We start from the raw sequence: 20091 nt of genomic DNA on the forward strand, positions 1-20091 counted from the left end.
AAACCGTGAGATTGCACAAAACACGTTAACTTTTGGTGAATTGCGAATTTGCTGCACGAATGCGTGAGGATTCTCTGTTCACTTCACCATTAAGAAAAAATGTTGCTTCATCACTGAAAACAAGTTTCGCACTGAACGCATCCTCTTCCATGAGCTGTTGCAACCGCGCCGAAAGTTCAAAGCGTTTGACTTTGTCATCGGGTGTCTGGGCTTGTAGCAATTGTAAACGGTAAGGCTTCTGCTTTAGCCTTTTCCGTAAGATTTTCCAAACCGTCGGCTGTGGTACGTTTAGCTCCCTGCTTGCTTTATTCGTCGACTTCCGCGGGCTACGCATGAAACTTGCCCGCACGCGTTCAACCGTTTCTTCGCTCACTGCAGGCCGACCCGTTGATTTCCCCTTACAGAGGCAGCCAGAAGCTTTAAACTGCGCATACCATCGCCGAATGAAGTTAGCAGTTGGTGGATCTTTGTTGAACTTCGTCCTGAAGTGTCGTTGCACTGTTATGACTGACTGATGTGAGTGCATTTCAAGCACGACATACGCTTTCTCGGCTCCTGTCGCCATTTTGTCTCACTGCGCTCTCGAGCGCTCTGGCGGCAAAAAACCTGAAGTGCGGCTTCGGCCGAACAAAACTTTATGAGTTTTTCTACGTATCTGTAGTGTGTCGTGACCATATGTCAATGAATGGAGCTACAGTGAATTTATGAAATCGCTTCAGTCATTTGTAATAGCCCTGTATTTAGCTGAGGCATACAATATGTCACGTTCATATGAGCTCGTAGATCTTGTTTTCTGCAACTCTTTGTGTCCGCTTGATAGCAGTCCACTCCCTTGTCAGGCAGCTTATTTTTATTAGTGATCATGTTTTCGGTTTCTTGGTATCTTATACGCTACTTTTATACTCAGGACAATGAAGCATTTTACTGCTACCTTCTAATGAGAAATGATGTTATCTATTGTCAGCTACCACCTTTTAGCCAGTTGCAATGAAAAATAAAAAACGGCTGGTCCATCACGCTGTCACGTCTTCGAATGAAGCAATTGTGTAACGATTGTAACTCACGATATCCGTGAGTCAGACAACATATTACTTCTCTCGACATACATCTCGCGTATTGAACACGAGGAGAAAATTCGAAAACAGGGTTGGAGGGATCAGATAGTGGTACCGAAAGTACCCTCCGCCACATTCCGTTAGGTGGCTTGCTGAGTTTGATGTAGATGTAGATGTAGATATCCAGTGATTTATGGCGCTATACGACAAGTCAGTTTGGATAGAAGTGTATGGGGCCTGAAGATGGCATAATGAAATGGCGAAACTGGTTGCTTTCAGAATAAAATAAAATAATATCTTAAAGTCATAGAATGAAGGTTTTCACGACGGGATGACATTAACTGCTGGTAAACTTTGGGATGTGACGTTGTGGTCCAAGAAATCAGCTTTAGCTGAATGCTCTTCAGTTAGGAAACCACGAAGCGAAGTTTACTGAAACAAATTTTATCTACAACGTGTACGACCATGTAGAGAGGCCACTGAAATTTATAAGCATCAGAATAACTCTAATAAGAAATAGTAGTCAATTAAACTTATATGGACAGTAGCTGTGCAGAATCACTAGACAATTTTATTTTTGACAAGAGCACAATCGATAGTTAAGTTTTATCTTTGGCAAGAATTATCTCTGGTCATCACGTGTTACTTCGACCACGCCCCGTTTTGTACAGTATATATGTCGCTCTCGGACGTCCGACCGGTTCGCTCCCCCCCCCCCCCCCCCCTCCCCTTCCCGCCTATCTTCTCTTTGACGCCTTTCTCTCCCCCTGAATCCTCGTTGTTTCACCCACACTGCCTTCCCCGCTCCTTCTCGCGTCCGCACTGTCCACCTTTTGTGTGTCCTCTCCTCCCCCTTTTTTCTCCCTCCTTCATACTGTATAGTGAAGTGTTCCGTGTAGTGTGTATCCATTTTAAGTGTTGTAAACAGCCACCATACTGTTGCTAGGTGTTTTTTTAACTGTTGCGAACAGAAGCCAGACTGTCACCATGTTTTTTTTAATTGTGCCTCTCTATTTACAGTGTGTTTTCATCAGCATCACCAACCCTTTGTTTTATATTTACTTCGCAACTTACTTAACAGTCACCGTTTTATCGACTGCTTTTATTGCTCTGATATCTCCTAAATCTGCCACCTAACTTTTCTCTAGGCTATAGAGCGGCGTGTTATGCTGCTGCCAGCCCCCCCCCCCCCCCCACCTTCTGTGGAGGAATCGAAATCCAATACAGGAAAAAACAAAAAGGTCCGACGGTCAGTCGGCAAGACTCAGTGGAGAGGCGTCTCTGAGGATGTCCAGCGCAGTCCTGGACGAAACGTCAGGAGCAGAAGAGTTTCTTGAACCACGAGCTCATATCCCGAAAAGTTTTCCAGCGACAATATCTTAAAGTATCGGGCTGTTGGTGAATTTTATTGACATGGAAGATGTTGTGGGGAAGGCGAACCAAAGACTGTGTTTTATTGGGAGAACACTTACGGCAGAAGATACAACAGATCTCGTAAAGAGACTGCCTGCAGTATACTTGTCAGTCCTCTTACGGAGTAGTGCTGTGCGGTGTGGGATCGTTAGCAGGTACGAGTAGAGGAGTACATCGAAAAAGTTCAGAGAAATTATCGAGAAATAGGAGGGAGAGTTTCACTGACATGATACAGGATTTGGGGTGGACATCATTAATGTAAAGGCCGGATCTTATCAAGAAATTTTAATCGCCAATTTTTTTCTTCGTATGCGAAAACATTTTGTTGATTCCGACCTATGTGGGGAGAACATGTCATCGTAATAAAATAAGGGAATTCAGGAGCTCCCACGGAAAGATATAGGTGTTAGTTTTGTGCACGTGCTTATCTAGACTGGAATAACAGAGGATTATTGTGAAGGTGGTTGCTTGGAGCCTCAGCCATGCTGATTTGCAGAGTATATATGCTGACGTAGATGAAGTTTCCGAACACCCTACATAGGTTTCAAGAGTATGGAACGAACCATTTGACAGCGACATTGAGATTCGTCCGATTGCACTGGCCTGTGTGTTCGCGCCAAGCAGAGAGCGGGTGTACGTACGTGGGCTGCCCTGGCGCAGTGCAGGCTGACGGAGGCGTCGCGGCGCCGCCACAGGCGGCAGTCGCAGGACAGGTCGACGGAGGCGGAGGCGGGGGCGGGGGCGGGGGCGAGGCAGAGGTGGCCGGCCGCCGCCAGCACCGCCCACACGCGCAGCAGCCGCATGCCGGTGGTCGTCCCTCCCGCTGGCAGACACCGCACGCCAAACCGACGTGATCTGGTCCAACGGCCGGCCGTACTCGGTCGGCTCGGGCGAGACTGGCTGTGTCGGCTGACGGCTCTCTTGGCAGCCGCCCGTGACACGCGACCCCCGAACGCGTCACACCGGCTGTAGCGATGTCCTACGATTACGTCCGTCAGTCGAGCTCTGGGTTTCACTGCCTGCAGGTAGTGCGCACGTGCATCGCATCGGTCACTGTTGCTTTTAAGGGGGTTAGGACGTCAAACGGGGCGACTTGGAGCAGAAGAGGCATCACAGGACATTTTAAGTTCCACTGTCTATACTTTTACAAATAAAGTCATAAAACTTTGTCAGCATCACCAGGAAGGATTCAGGATTCACACTCATTGCAGTGCAAGTTCGAAAACAATTTTTTTTTTAATATCTGAAATTTCATCATTTTTTCACTTATTTATGGCTGCTTTTGTTGCTATAGGTACACTTTTCTTCATAAGTTAGAGAGATTCTTCGATGCCACACTCAAATCTGTATGAAACTTTAGAATTTATTTAATTTATGACAAAACGAATTTTAAACTTCATGTTTAGAAAAAAAAACAAATTTTATACTTAATTACCTCAGTTTTTACCACAGTTTTTAATAGATTTAAAAAATTCTAGAGTTTTATACACCTTATTTTATTATGTTTTCGAACTTCCACTGCTATGAGTGTCAATTCTGAATCCTTTCTGGTCATGCTGACAAAAATTTATGAATTTATTTGTAAAAGTATAGACAGTGGAAATTAAAATGTCCTGTGGTGCCTCTACTGCTCCAAGTCGGCCCGTTTGACTTCCTACCCCCCTTAAGGAGGCGAGCGAAATGTAACCGAACATATAAATATATATTTTAAAAGTCATTACAGCCATAGTTATAAGTGTACACATCTAAAATTTTCCATGTAAATGAAAGAAGACCCGTATTTCGACGGAAAACTACACTGAACAACCAAAGAAACTGGTACACCTGCCTAATATCGTGTACAGTCCCTGCGGAAGCGCCGCAAACTTGACTGGCGTGGACTCGACTAATGTCTAAAGTAGGAGGGACCTGACGCCATGAACTCTGCAGGGCTGTCCATAAATCCGCAAGAGTGCCAGGGGGTGGAGATCTCTTCTGAACAGCACGTTGCAAGGAATTCCAGATATGCCAAATAATGCTCATATGTGGGGAGTCTGGTGGCCAGCGGAAGTGTTTAAACTCAGAAGAGTGCTGCTGGAGACACTCTGTAGCAATTCTGCAGGTGTGGGGTGTCGCATTGACATGCTGGAATTGCCCAAGTCCGTCGGAATGCACAATGCACATGAATGGATGCAGGTGATCAGACAGGATGCTTACATACCGGGTGATCAAAAAGTCAGTATAAATTTGAAAACTCACTAAATCACGGAATAATGTAGATAGAGAGCTACAAATTGACACACATGCTTGGAATGACGTGGGGTTTTATTAGAACCAAAAAATACAAAAGTTCAAAAAATGTCCAACAGATGGCGCTTCATCTGATCAGAAAAGCAATAATTAGCATAACAAAGTAAGACAAAGCAAAGATGATGGTCTTTACAGGCAATGCTCAATATGTCCACCATCATTCCTCAACAATAGCTGTAGTCGAGGAATAATGTTGTGAACAGCACTGTAAAGCATGTCCGGAGTTATGGTGAGGCATTGGCGTCGGATGTTGTCTTTCAGCATCCCTAGAGATGTCGGTGGATCACGATACACTTGCGACTTCAGGTAACCCCAAAGGCAATAATCGCACGGACTGAGGTCTGGGGACATGGGAGGCCAAGCATGGCGAAAGTGGCGGCTGAGCACACGATCATCACCAGACGACGCGCGCAAGAGATCTTTCACGCGTCAAGCAATACGGGGTGGAGCGCCATCGTGCATAAACATCGTACGTTCCAGCAGGTGTTTATCAGCCAGGCTGGGGATGATGCGTTTCTGTAACATATCGGAGTACCTGTCACCCGTCACGGTAGCAGTTTTGCTGTCCAGCGCCATCCGTCGGACATTTTGTGAAGTTTGTGTTTTTTGTTCTAATAATACCACATGTCATTCCAAGCATGTGTGTCAATTTTTACCTCTCTATCTACATTATTCTGTGGTTTATTAAGTTTGCAAATCTATACTGTCTTTTTGATCACCCGGTACGTGTCAACTATCAGTCGTATCTAGAAGTATCAGGGGTTCCACGTCACTCCAGTTGCACACGCCCCACACCATTACAGAGCCTCCACCACCCTGAGCAGTCCCCTGCCGACACGCAGGGTCCATGGATTCAAGAGATGGTCTCTATACCCGTACACGTCCATCCGCTCGATACAATTTGAAACGAGACTCGTCAGACCAGGCAACATCTTTTCAGTCATCAACAGGCAAAAGTCGCTGTTGACGGGCCCAAGCGAGGCGTAAAGCTTTGCATCGTGCAGTCATCAAAGATGCACCAGTGAACCTTCGGCTCCGAAAGCCCATATCGATGATGGTTCGTTCAGAGGTTCACACGCAGATACTTGTTGATGGCCCAACATTGAAATCTGTAGCATTCTTCGGAAAGGTTGCACTTTGTCACGTTGAACGATTCTCTTCAGTCGTCGTTGGTCCCGTCCTCGTAGCATCTTTTTTTGGCCGCAGCGATCTCGGAGATCAGATGTTTTGCCAGATTCCTGATATTCACGGTACACTCGTGAAATGGTCTTACGGGAAAATCCCCACCTCATGCTGTGTGCGATCGCTCGTGCGCCGACTATAACACCACGTTCAAACGCACTTAGATCTTGAAAACTTGCCGTTGTAGCAGCAGCGCCAGGTACTTGTTGTCTTATATAGGCGTTGCCCACCGCAACGACGTATTCTGCTTGTTTACATATCTCTGTATGCATATACCAGTTTCTTTGGCGCTTCAGTGTATAATAAAAGACGCAAGGTTAATATTTTGCCAGAAATTTGAACTTTTAATTTATTTAATTTTTTTTGTAAAAAAGCCATAACTCAAATTCTAATCATGTAATGAAGTTGAACATGTTAATTAGTTAGCTATTTAGTTACAGGTTACATGAATCATTTTGCACGATAAAAAGAGTCATTTTATATTCACAGCGCGAGTTAATTTGCAGATAGGGTTACATTGTGAACATTTCGCAGAGGTTTTTTTCCTACCTGCCACCTCAGCCGCGCCGGCTTTCGTGCTGGCTCTTCTCTCCCAGAGATGGTACCCTTTCGGCGCTTGTGGTGCACTCTCGAGGAGGCGCGCACGAGAAAGGAGCGAACATGCCGAGTGAGAGGCAGTTATTAATGGCGTTTGGTTGACAGTGAACACGAGATGCAATTTTGGCGGCGATACTACCGATATGAAAACGTCTATTCGGCTCGGCACCGGCTGTATTGGGCGCCTTTCGGGATCGACTGCGTAGCGAAGAAGTTTGCTGGTCGTTAGCCGATAATATGTTGTAGCCGGCCCTAGCACATAACCTAAGTTTCCGATGCCGTTGGACGCGAACTTCAACTGACGTAGTAAGGTGATAGCGATCTATTTACGTTATTCGTTGGAGACACATTTTCCGACTTCCGTGTTGTAAATGTGATGAGCCTGAGACACATTGCTGGTTGATTCTCAGTCACGAAACTCTGTACACAATTTACACTATGTTATTAAAAGTATCCGGACACATGGCTGAAAATGACTTACAAGTTCGTGGCGCCCTCCATCGGCAATGCTGGAATTCAATATGGTATTGGCCTACCCTTAGCCTTGATGACAGCTTCCACTCTCGCAGGCATACGTTTAATCAGGTGCTGGAAGGTTTCTTGGAGAATGGCAGTCCATTATTCACGGAGTGCTGCACTGAGGAGAGGTATCGATGTCGGTCGGTGAGGCCTGGCACGAAGTCGGCGTTCCAAAACATCCTGAAGGTGATCTGTAGGATTCAGGTCAGGACTCTGAGCGGGCCAGTCCATGACAGGGATGTTATTGTCCTGTAACCAGTGCGCCACAGGCCGTGCATTATGAACAGGTGCTCGATCGTGTTGAAAGATGCAGTCGCCATCCCCGAATTGCTCTCCAACAGTGGGAAGCAAGAAGGTGCTTAAAACATCAATTTACGCTTGTGCTGTGATAGTGCCACGCCCAATCAAAGGGTGCAAGCCCCCTCCAAGAAAAACACAACCACCATAACTCCACCGACTCCCAATTTTACTGTTGGCACTACACACTCTGGCAGATGACGTTCACTGGGCATTCACCATACCCACAACATGCCATCAGATCGCCGCATTGTGTACCGTGATTCGTCACTCCACACAACGTTTTTCCACTGTTCAATCGTCCAATGTTTACGCTCCTTACGCCAAGCGAGGCTTCATTTGGCATTTACCGGCGTGATGTGTAGCTTGTGAGTATCTGCTCGACCATAAAAAGAAGTTTTCTCACCTCCCGCGTAACTGTCATAGTAGTTGCAGTGGATCCTGATGCAGTTTGGAATTCCTGTGTGATTGTCTGGATAGATGTCTGCCTATTACACATTACTACCCTCTTCAATTGTCGGCGGTGTCTGTCAGTCAACAGACGAGGTCGGCCCGTGTGCTTTCGTGCTGAGCGTGTCCTTTCATGTTTCCACTTCACTATAACATCGGAAATAGTGGACCTAGGGATGTTTAGGAGTGTAGAAATCTCGCGTACAGACGTATGACGCAAGTGACACCCAATCACCTGACCACGTTCGAAGTGCATGAGTTCCGCAGAGCGTCCCATTCTGCTCCCTCACGATGTCTAATGACTACTGAAGTCGCTGATGTGGAGTACCTGGCAGTAGGTGTCAGTACAATGCACGTAATATGAAAAACGTATGTTTTTGGGGGTGTCCGGATACTTTTGATCACATAGTGTATCTCGTGGTTCCCCGCTACGACACTTGTTGCGCCGTTCTGACTCTTGGCATCCGATTTCGTCGATATTCTGGTTTACCATTTAATACTGGGGGCCTACCGTGTACTATTTCTTAATCTTGGTGTAGAGAATGTTACAGAAAGCTCTGTGTATCATTGAACAGACCGATGTTCCAATGTATGACAATTCCGTCAGTGCTATCTGCGGTATCTTGAATGTTTCCGTTCATCAAGGACGTGTAAATATTGTAAGACATTTATCATCTTAGACCTTTCCTTGAAGCAATCCTGTGTTAGTGCGATTTGAATTACTTGTGAGCCGTGGTAAAATTTGCTGTTTTGAAGAGCGCACGCATCGCGTAGTGTGAAGCAGTCGCCCTCCGTTTCTGGCGGTGGCGCCGCTGTAGCAATCGCAGCTTTGGTGTCTCCCTCTAGTGGGAAAGGGGAAAAGTTGCCTGTTCACGTGCATTTAAGGGGCGCTATGAGCGCGGCAGTCGGTCAGTCTGTCAGTCTCGGGGAGATTCTGGTAAATTGGTCAGCCGGGTCAGTGTGGGGCAGTCAGTGTCTGTCTGTCGTCCGGAGCGCTAGTATGTGTTAGGCCGTCAGTCTGCTCGAGTTGTTCTGGCGATGGTCATTGGCGGTTTGATCGATCGGTTGATCGGTCGCGCATTGGGACACAAGATGACTTGACCGCCTTGAGCGTCGGCGCATGTGAGGTCCCCACGTGAGTCCAATGGGCCGCGCCGTATAGCGAAGGGTAGTGACTTCGCGGCCCACACGACAGCAACAGGAGTCAACAACCCACGACGTCGGTCTGGCCGGCGCGAGCTGCGACGCCGTGTGACGGGAGATGGGCGCGCCTTCCTGCGTCTGTTGAAGCGGCTGGCAGCGGACGGTTCGGGAGAGCGTTGGGGGTGCTGCGCCAGGTCTTCGCCAGAAATCGCAGTTTATTAGAAGTTAAGTGATTGGTGATATGCTGTTTCATTTACTTGTTAAATTCTACTTGTTTTCTTGGTCAGTCTCTCGTCCCCAGCCTGCTCGTCTGTCTCTCGTCCGCATTTTTTAGGCACTTAGTGTCTGTCTGTCTGTCGGTCTGCCGTACTTTAATAGCTGCATCTGTCATGTTTGTCGGATTCGGTGTTAACAAATTTATTGCTTAAGGTGTAAAGGCCGAATTCCTGAAATGTTTTTATCTTGCCTATCATCTTGAAAGGCGGTATATGTGTAATGTAGAGCATGTCTGTACATTTTATGTAAGACTGCATTACATGGGTTTTATTTAAATGGTCATTTTAGTATGTAAAGTTGCCACCCTTGCACCGTAAGAGTTCTTTTAAAAATCAGTTGCACTTTCGGTGGCAAATAATTTTTTAATGTGTTTTGTACCATTTCCGTCCCTCCTATGGGGTGCATAGTTTATGTGTTTGTGTGAGTTGCGAAATTTTTAGTTTAAAGTAATCTGGTGTGTTGCAGATTTGCACCAGTATAGTCTTTCAGAGGTTGTGAGCAATCGTAACTAAGGCCGTGTTAAAACGCTCAAATGGCTCTGAGCACTATGGGACTTAACATCTGTGGTCATCAGTCCCCTAGAACTTAGAACTACTTAAACCTAACTAACCTAAGGACATCACACACACCCATCCCCGAGGCAGGATTCGAACCTGCGACCGTAGCAGCCTCGCGGTTCCGGATTGAGCGCCTAGAACCGCGAGCCCGTGTTAAAAGGGAGCGGCAAGGTTCTCAGCCCGAAAGCTATATATATATATATATATATATATATATATATATATATATATATATATATATATATGTGTGTGTGTGTCTGAATACATTGTAACTTGATATTTAGAGGGTGCTTTCTGATTATTATTTTAAATCTGTTTCAAAAAGAAAAGGGCTTTTAGGAATAAAATTCTCATTTATTAAAAACAATTTTAATTTGTTTTAATCAGTTACCCACTGGCAACTACATCCACGCTCACATAGTGTGATTAAATGTGTTAATTTTCTTGATGAATCGCTAGTAAATATAGTAAATTCTCTAAGAAAAGATTTTGAAAGTAAAGTCACGGTTCAGCTTGTTTAAAATGTCTGGGGGTTTGAATGTGATTTGGTTACTGCTTGGAGGCAGTGACAATTTGTTTAACGTACTAATTTGATACTGTTTCATCTAATAGTATTCTAATTGCACTGCCTTTTGTTTATTGGCATAGGATTATTTATTTGAGTTTAAGTTGTAACATGTTCGTTGTGTACTGGGATGCGCGATTTATTGGATCATAATTTCTTACTATTTGTTATATCTCTGAGCCTGGGTTGTGGGTTTGACCTACGCCTTCGGGCTTTTGAGTCTCTTTCTTACTTACTAGATTCCAACGTTCCGTTTATGCTCCACGTACACCCTGTAACAGTTGCGTGTTTTTAAGATGATACCGTTTGATGTGAAACAAAGACGGTCTGAGACTTGTACAGCTCGCACTATTGGTCGGGCCGACAACTGGTGTTGCCAACTGGGCGTCGACCGCGCTGGCTGGTATGTACGGCGTGCCCTTCTGCCTGTGGTTGGCTCCTGGAGCTCAGGCATACTTGCAAGACAAGTGTCGTTTACTGGTCCAAGATTCACGAACTTTAAAGGAATTGTTGATGGTGTTAGGACAGCAACCAGCCACAAATTTACTTTCACTTCCTTTATTCAAAGGATACCGTTATGGTTTCGAATCGTTGATTCATCCTCAGACGGTTTACACGCTTTCGACATGGGGTGTGTTTTTACAGATTAATTGTCCGAAAATATAAATAATACATAATTATAAACACGCCACACACAGATGGTTGCGTTACAGAGTTTCGTTGCATGTGACTTACGTGAAACGTCGGTTTCGAGTGTTTGTTTACATAACATTCGTCCAACAGATGTAAATGCATTCGCACTGCGTGCTCGTTGTTGCACACCTAAATAGTTCTCACTGAACACTTTAGATTTGTCAATGAGATGATTTCTACCACGCACCACATGTTTTGATACAAAGAGCTTACAAGCATACGAGTATTACAGATGCTATGATATATCGTAACATTTGACGATGATGTCGTATGTTTGGAAAGGATCATATATTCATTTACACAACTGTAATGCCTTTTACATTAGTACAGAGACATTGAATTTTTGAGTTGATTGGTTCAAATGGCTCTGAGCACTATGGGACTCAACTGCTGAGGCCATTAGTCCCCTAGAACTTAGAAGTAGTTAAACCTAACTAACCTAAGGACATCACAAACATCCATGCCCGAGGCAGGATTCGAACCTGCGACCGTAGCGGTCTTGCGGTTCCAGACTGCAGCGCCTTTAACCGCACGGCCACTTCGGCCGACTTTTGAGTTGATATTGCTAAATTAATTATAAAGTTTTTTATATATATTTAGAACTGCATAGGTAAAATAGTATATTATTTAATTATATTTAGCATCATGAGAATTATAGCAACATATAAATTTGCTACTTGATCTGCAGATAGGTGTACTAATATTATTTGCTTTGGAGGCTGGAAAGAAATTTTTGGAAATTTTTCAGGAAAGGGGTGTTATTTAACTGTTTGTTCATTAAGGATATAGTCTGGGGTGCTGTGTGTGTGTGTGTGTGTGTGTGTGTGTGTGTGTGTGTGTGTGTGTGTGTGTGTGTGTGTGTATTTCTAATTCTTCTAATATATTCATAGTGGCTCCTTTTTTCTGCTAGATGCAAAACGATTCGAAACCGATAACGGTATCCTTTGAATAAAGGAACTGAAAGTAAATTTGTGGCTGGTTGCTGTCCTAACACCATCAACATTTGTCTTCAAACAGCCACGGTCTCCATGTCAGCATATGACAAAATTACATTAAAGGGAATTTCTGTATATGTAATTGTCTGGCCTTTTCAGGCGTTTGAGCTGTGCATGGCTCGTCTTCATGCCATTTATTGTTTGTCATTACGGTACTGTCGCCTCGTTTTCTTGTTCCATTTACTGGCGTCACCAACTTGCTGCCTTACTTGTTCGTGATCGGCAGCAGCAGCGCGTATCGATAAGTGCACTGTCGTACCATCTCTGGACCGACCGCTAGTACTTCCGGGTGGTCGTGTGCCTGACAGCCAGTGCTCGCCGGCCGCTGGAGACACCCTTGAACTGTCCGACCGAGGGAGATTGGAGCGGGACGACCGTTGGTTGGTCGTTCGGCTGGTCGTGTCATCGGCCGACGTGTATTTGGTCCTTTCACCGTTTCCGGGTTTGGGCAGTCGGTCCGTTGGCGTGGAGCGGTAAGGAAATCTCCGTCCCACGTACTCTGGCCTGGGCCACTGGCGGTGTGCACACATGCGGTTGGAGTGTGAGGCGCTGCTTGCGAGTGCTACGAAGTTCGTCGCCCACCGATCTTCGACATGAAATGCGAGTCCTCACTTAACTTACTATCGAGCCTCAACTGTTTGTTTCTTCGTTTGATCCTGGTTGTCGCTTTTGCCACATCCCCGAGAGCAACAATGTGTGTGTATTCAAATCGGCGAAGATTACAGCTGTCTTCATGTGGAGTTTAACTTAACCTTACTTATTCCCCGTTATTGAAGTTGACCAGCGGTATTTTCTGCCTTGCGGCCGTTGACGTTCCGGTTACCTGCCCTCGTCGTTGACGTAATTTTCGGCAGTGTATCTTCCTTTTCGTGTTGTTGCTGTCCAGCGCTGCGTCTAGGTCGACAGCTGAGATGTTGTTGGTCGTTGCGGGCACCAATATTCTGTGGGTCGTTGTATTGAAATCTTTTGGTTGTTTTGCCGGTTGAGTGGAGCGGAACTGATCTTGTTGATGGGTCTGTCGGCTGTCTGTTGGTTGGGTTGCCTTCAGATTAAGAAGTCGTTGGACAGGCTGCCTGTCTCACCTAAATGGGCGTTACTGTTACAATCCTGGGCCGACCCTTGGAAACGTCTGAGCGCCGTTCCTTGTGTGTTACATAGTAATTTTCCTGTTTGGGATAGCTATTTGGTTGATGTGTGGCCTTCGGCCGAGTATCAATATCTCTTAAAATTAATGTTCTTGTCTTGCACTGCCCTTAAGGCATGAGATTCCTATTCTTTTATATGGGGCCTTCAGCCGAATTTTACATGAGGTGTTTTAAGATACCTTTTGATTGTAACTCTTCTTATTGTTTAATATGCGGCCTCCAGCCAAGTTTCCATTAAAATTAAATTGCTAAGACCTTCAGCCTGTTTAGATTGAAGATTTAGAAAATATTTTTGTATTTCAAATTCTTGCTTAGGCCTTGTTTTTTGGATTTTGAGTGTGGCCTTCAGCCGATCTAAAGTTAATCAAGGGAGGTCGATTAAAGTTTTGAGTGTTTTGCATCTTTGTTGTAATATTGTGTGTTGATAAATAAAGTTTGTATGTTGAGTGCAACTGACAAACTTATTTTGGCTCATTTCCACAACCTAATCCGCTCTGTCCTTCTAGCCCAGGCATTTCAGCGTTAGCTGTGTTTCACATGAGAGATTTGCATGTCTAAAGTTGCTTATTTATTGAGTCACGGATGCATTTACCAAGCCTGTCTGTAAGTCAATTTTGTTACGGTTCAGTTTTTCTTCAATCTAGTCCTCGAGCTACTTAACACTGGAACCATTTTATTGTAATCACGTTACAACAATCCCATGAAATTTGCATTAACGTAAATTGGCTTCTGCACTTAACTTAAAACGAAGGTGGTTTTCACAATGAGTCCTGTGGCTCACCTGGTATTGTTGAAGAATTGAAATTGTGTGAAGAATAGACCTGTGGTTCAAACCTCGCTATGATCTCTTTCGCCGCTTTATTTTTACATTTAATTGGAATACTTACTTCATTTAAATATAAAATTCATCGAATATCTCATAATTGACACAAATTTACACATTCATTTTATGAAAAATGCACGTCTTCTCGCTTCTACTTACATATAATACGCAGATTTCCAGTTTCCATTACAAACACTTCATAACCGATATTTTGTAAACGATGTTATTCTATGCCCATTCTTTCAAAAATAATTGTAATACTAATTCCATATTTCTTTTTTTTCTGATTACTTGATAATTTTGTGTGATTTGCACTTGACATACCGGGTGATCAAAAAGTCAGTATAAATTTGAAAACTGAATAAATCACGGAATACTGTAGATAGAGGTACAAATAGACACACATACTTGGAATGACATTGGGTTTTATTAGAACCAAAAAATACAAAATTTCGAATAATGTCGGACAGATGGCGCTTCATCTGATCAGAATAGCAGTAACTAACATAACAAAGTAAGACAAAGCAAAGATGATGTTCATTACAGGAAGTGCTAAATATGTCCACCATCATTCCTCAACAATTGCTGTAGTCGAGGAATAATGTTGTGAACAGCACTGTAAAGCATGCCCGGAGTTATGGTGAGGCATTGGCGTCGGATGTTGTCTTTCAGCATCCCTAGAGATGTCGGTCGATCACGATACACTTGCGACTTCAGGTAATCCCAAAGCCAATAATCGCACGGACTGAGGTCTGGGGACGTGGGAGGCCAAGCATGACGAAAGTGGCGGCTGAGTACACGATCATCACCAAATGACGCGTGCAAGAGATCTTTCACGTGTGGAGCAATATGGGGAGGAACTCCATCCTGCATAAACATCGTACGTTCCAGCAGGTGTTTATCAGCCAGGCTGGGAATGATGCGATTCTGTAACATATCGGCGTACCTCTCACCCGTCACGGTAGCAGTTACAAAACCAGAATCACGCATTTCTTCGAAGAAAAAAGGCCCGATAATGGTAGATGTGGTAAATCCAACCCATACCGTGATTTTCTCGTCGTGCAATCGAGTTTCCACGACAGTTCTAGGATTATCGGTAGCCCAAATTCTGCAGTTGTGGGCGTTGACAGTCCCACGGAGCGTGAAATGAGCTCCGTCGGTCCACGACACGTTTCTCAACCAATCGTCATCTTCTGCCATCTTTTGAAACGCCCACACCGCAAATGCCCTCCGCTTCACTAAATCGCCAGGTAACAGTTCATGATGCCGATGGATTTTGTACGGATAGCATCGGAGGGTACGCCTAAGTGCCAACCAAACAGTAGTGTATGGAATACCGGTGCGACGTGCGACTGCACGAGCGCTGACTTCTCCCTGCATAGACGAACCCGCTACAGTCTCCATTTATTCCTGAACTGTCTCAGCAGCATTACGCCTTGTGCTCGGTCGGCCACTACGGGGTCTATCGTCGTAACAACCGGTGGCTTCGAAGTTCGAAATCATTCTCGCCACAGCTGCATTTGTCGTCGGACCTTTACCCGTTCGAATCCCCTTCCTATGGCGATAAGATCGTAACGCTGAACTAGCACATTCCCCATTCTGATAATACAGCTTCACTAAAAGCGCCTTTTCAAGTAACGTCAACATACTGCGACTGCTGGCGCATCTGATTCTCTCTCTCATTACAGTTCCTTTTATACACGATTGTCATGCGCAGTCACTGACGTTTTGCTGTCCAGCGCCATCTGTCGGACATTTTGTGAACTTTGTTTTTTTTTTTTTTGTTCTAATAAAACCCCATGTTATTACAAGCATGTGCGTCAATTTTTACCTCTCTATCTACATTATTCTGTGGTTTATTAAGTTTTCAAATTGATACTGACTTTTTGATCACGCGGTGCATGTGGAATTCAAAGATGTCCTCTCCCGTATGATTAATGATGTAGCTCATGTACTGTCCCATTAACCAATGAATGATACTGATTTTTTTAAAATTATGGCAAAGCATCGAACCTGCGGCCTGAAGAGCACTGGTGGTAGAAAAATGTTTGCTGACGGTCTTGTAAGGAGAGCTAGCTCATCTGAGACATTTCTAGTTTTGTATATTGCCAGTACATGTAAATATATCCTCAATATTAACATTTCTGACTCAGGTTTGTTTGGCTAGTCCCGACTGCATTCAATCTTTCATTTGTGCTGACAGTATTATTTACAACTTTATACCGTGCTGCAAGTCAGTGGTCGTGTGGCTGGTTCTCATTGCTCACTAGTGGGTGTTCTAGCTTTCGTTGTGGGCAAGACGTGGCAAGAGTTTTAAAATTATTTTCAGTCTCATTTCAAGAAATTTCGACGTAAAGTAGTTGGTAAGTAATTATTGTTCTGTGGCTTAACTTGCTGTAACTCTACTTTATAACTAAAGTTGTTTCTGAGGTTTATAAATCACCATTACCGGGTGACTGGCGGATGGTTAAAGTTTGCTGCTAACAGAGATACAGAAGTGGGCGGTAAGTAAAAAACCGTTGACTGCTCCTGCTGTAAGTATTCTGTTGGACAGAATCGTTTTCATTTTAGTGAATTATAGTTACTTGTAAACCTTCGTAGTAAATTTTGTCGAGAATTTCTTAGAGGTGCATAGAATCCCTTCGTGGGACTGATATTTGATCTCTGAACTTCACGTACCACACATACAAAAAATTATGGATCTCTGATTGCCGAGTCTTCTTGCAAGATATAGAACACCAAGAGGAAGACGCAGACCCAGGCGAAATCTGACATGCAGCAGAGATGGCATGCTTGGGACAGCATCGAAAATGGAGAGATGTTTAAGGACCGTAATTGGTGGAGAAGTCTCGTTTGTTGACCCATTGGAGGATGATGATGATGATGATGATGACGCCATCATAACGTGTTCCTTGTTAAAAGCCTACGAACTCTTCATGCGGTTGCGAGTAAAGAAAAGCCTTCGTTCTTCGTAGCAGCAGGCTTGTCTTAAACTCGCCCGTGCAGCTCGACTGGTTATGTATGCAGCGTTGGTGCTTCAGATTGGTAGAGGCGAGGTCGGTTTTCCTTAAGTTAGAACGCATCCACTGATGTACCTTGTGACATCAACCCCGACTCGCTGCTTTTTCCGCGTGCGGAGCGGCTGTTGGGTTATTCCCCCGTCTGGAGCAATTCCCAGGTCGTCTACAGCAGTAAGCTAAGCCACCACCACAAATCTCGTCTTCTGCTTCACGTCTCGCCACTCTCGGAGAGCTTTTGCTATGCATGCACTATACTGCCAACGAAACTGTCGCCAAAATGGTATAGTCTGAAATCATTACGGACACATTTTTTGTAACTAATTGTAATGACCTGCTGTGCTGGCCGATAATAATTCTAAAAATGCACTTACGATGGTCTGTGGCTTTACTTGGCGGCACCAAAGTTATGTTGCGAGGAAAGAATCCATACACGAGGTCTGTTCAAAAAATTTCGAAACTTTGTTCATAAAATTTTTCTACGCTTACCTTTCACTTGCTGCGCATGGTCTCCTTCGAAATACTCTCCTCCACTATTTATATGTCGTCCCAACGCCGTTTCCTTCTCACATTTTCTGGCAGGAATCGCAACACTTCCCAATAGAACCATCGATTAACGGTTTGCTACTGTGTCAATGATGCTTCAGAGTCAAAGGAAACTGTCAGCATGGCTGTGATATTTAACCTGACGTCCCATTGTCAACATTTAACCTTGGTCTCGACGTCATAACTGTGTGTCCAGACCTCATCACCAGTTATGATTCTCTTAAGGAACAACTCGTTCTCATTTGCCAGATCCAAAAGCACTTCACAGATTGCGAGACGAAAGTCTTTTTGGTCTTGACTCATGAGCTGTGGGACGAATATGACGGCAAACATTCTTCTCCAATCTCTCGGACTGTCAGTCTGCGTTTGGCACGTACACTTTATTCACATGAGCGTCGTCGATGGTAGATTTCGACGGGCATTCTCAACGAGAGTCATCTTTAATTTCCGACCGGCAATTTACCAACCCTGTGAACCATTCGTAACGGCTGAAGCACTCATCACTGAAAGCTTCATAAATTATTTGGCGTGTCTGTGTAAAAATTTTCTTGAGTTTCACGCAAATTTTAATTCAAACGCGTCGCTCCTCTAACTCGACCACCTCGAAATTTGCAAACTGTGGGACACAACGAAAAAATGGTTCAAATGGCTCTAAGCACTAGAATTCTGGAAACATCCCCCAGGCTGTAGCTAAGCCATGTCTCCGCAATATCCTTTCTTTCAGGAGTGCTAGTTATGCAAGGTTCGCAGAGAGCTTCTGTAAAGTTTGGAAGGTAGGAGACGAGGTACTGGCAGAAGTAAAGCTGTGAGGACGGGGCGTGAGTCGTGCTTGGGTAGCTCAGTTGGTAGAGCACTTGCCCACGAAAGGCAAAGGTCCCGAGTTCGAGTCTCGTCCCGGCACACAGTTTTAATCTGCCAGGAAGTTTCATATCGGCTCTAAGCACTATCGGACTTAAATCTGAGGTCGTCAGTCCCCTAGACTTAGAACTACTTAAACCTAACTAACTTAAGGACATCACATACATCCATGCCCGAGGCAGAATTCGAACCTGCGACCGTAACAGCAGCGCGGTCCCGGACTGAAGCGCCCAGAACCGCTCGGCCACAGCGGCCGGCTGGGACACAATGTTCTACTCAATACACCACTGAACAATAACTAATCGACATGCAAAAATGTAACTTCCGGCAGGCACACATTAAACACAGGCGTGTGCAGGGATGCCAACCGCATTTCGTTCCAACACACCACTGGCGCGAAATTATGTGTTCCGGAATCTTTTGGACAGAACTCGAAAATCGCACTAGTGGGATACTGAAGACTGCCGAACACAATTAAAAGATCACTTTTTGAAATACAGTAGCTGTCTGCCAATCAGACGTATAGGTTTGAAATTCGGCTGGAAGGTGTCTACAGTCTTCTTCCGTTATGGTGTAGAAGTTGGCGCCCTGGGACGTCACCGTCGGCTTCGGCAACACTTCAAACAGCACGGTGCCGACACATGCGAAAAAGGCCAGAGGTCGGAATTTTCTTACGGGTAGTCAAGGAAATGTTTCAGGCACAGAATCAGAATCAACAGGAAGAGGCCTCTGAGAGTGACATAAAGAGCGTAAACGAAACCAACCCTTTCTCTTGGGGCACTGATACCCACACACTTCTTGGGATGGCACGGAAGGTGTAATGTGGAGTAATGGTCCCACATTGGCATAAAATTTCTTGAAAATTCCGTCCAACACCACCGTGGACGCATTACATGATGGGAACGCCGTCACACCCACATGTCATCCCTTCTTTTGACGTGTTTTGGATGTAGGTTAGAACTGTGACACCCTGTGTTGAAATCTACATCTACATCCATACTCCGCAAGCCACCTGACGGAGTGTGGCGGAGGGTACCTTGAGTACCTCTATCGGTTCTCCCTTCTATTCCAGTCTCGTATTGTTCGTGGAAACGATTGTCGGTATGCCTCTGTGTGGGCTGGAATCTCTCTGATTTTATCCTCATGGTCTCTTCGCGAGGTATTCGTAGGAGGGAGCAATATACTGCTTGACTCCTCGGTGAAGGCATATTCTCGAAACTTCAACAAAAGCCCGTACCGAGCTACTGTCTCTCCTGCAGAGTCTTCCACTGGAGTTTATCTATCATCTCCGTAACGCTTTCGCGATTACTAAATGATCCTGTAGCGAAGCGCGCTGCTCTCCGTTGGATCTTCTCTCTCTCTCTCTCTCTTCTATCAACCCTATCTGGTACGGATCCCACACTGCTGAGCAGTATTCAAGCAGTGGGCGAACAAGCGTACTGTAACTTACTTACTTTGTTTTCGGGTTGCATTTCCTTAGGATTCTTCCAATGAATCTGTCTGGCATCTGCTTTACCGACAATCGACTTTATATGATCATTCCATTTTGAATCACTCCTAATGCCTACTCCCAGGTAATTTATGGAATTAACTGCATCCAGTTGCTGACCTGCTATATTGTATCTAAATGATAAGGGATCTTTCTTTCTATGTGTTCGCAGCACATTACAC

General features: G+C 44.8%; 1 protein-coding gene across 1 annotated transcript in view; it reads right to left on the reverse strand.

The window, feature by feature from the left end:
- LOC124717150 (macrophage mannose receptor 1-like) overlaps positions 1-20091 on the reverse strand; it is a 108992-nt gene that overhangs the window by 64655 nt on the left and 24246 nt on the right. Inside the window, exon 2 of the mRNA XM_047243908.1 lies at positions 3110-3447. Coding sequence (XP_047099864.1) covers positions 3110-3271 — 162 coding nt within the window. The 5' untranslated portion in view covers positions 3272-3447. The remainder of the gene's footprint in view (positions 1-3109; positions 3448-20091) is intronic.

This window comes from Schistocerca piceifrons, chromosome 9 (genome assembly GCF_021461385.2).
Source record: "Schistocerca piceifrons isolate TAMUIC-IGC-003096 chromosome 9, iqSchPice1.1, whole genome shotgun sequence".
NCBI lineage: Eukaryota > Metazoa > Arthropoda > Insecta > Orthoptera > Acrididae > Schistocerca > Schistocerca piceifrons.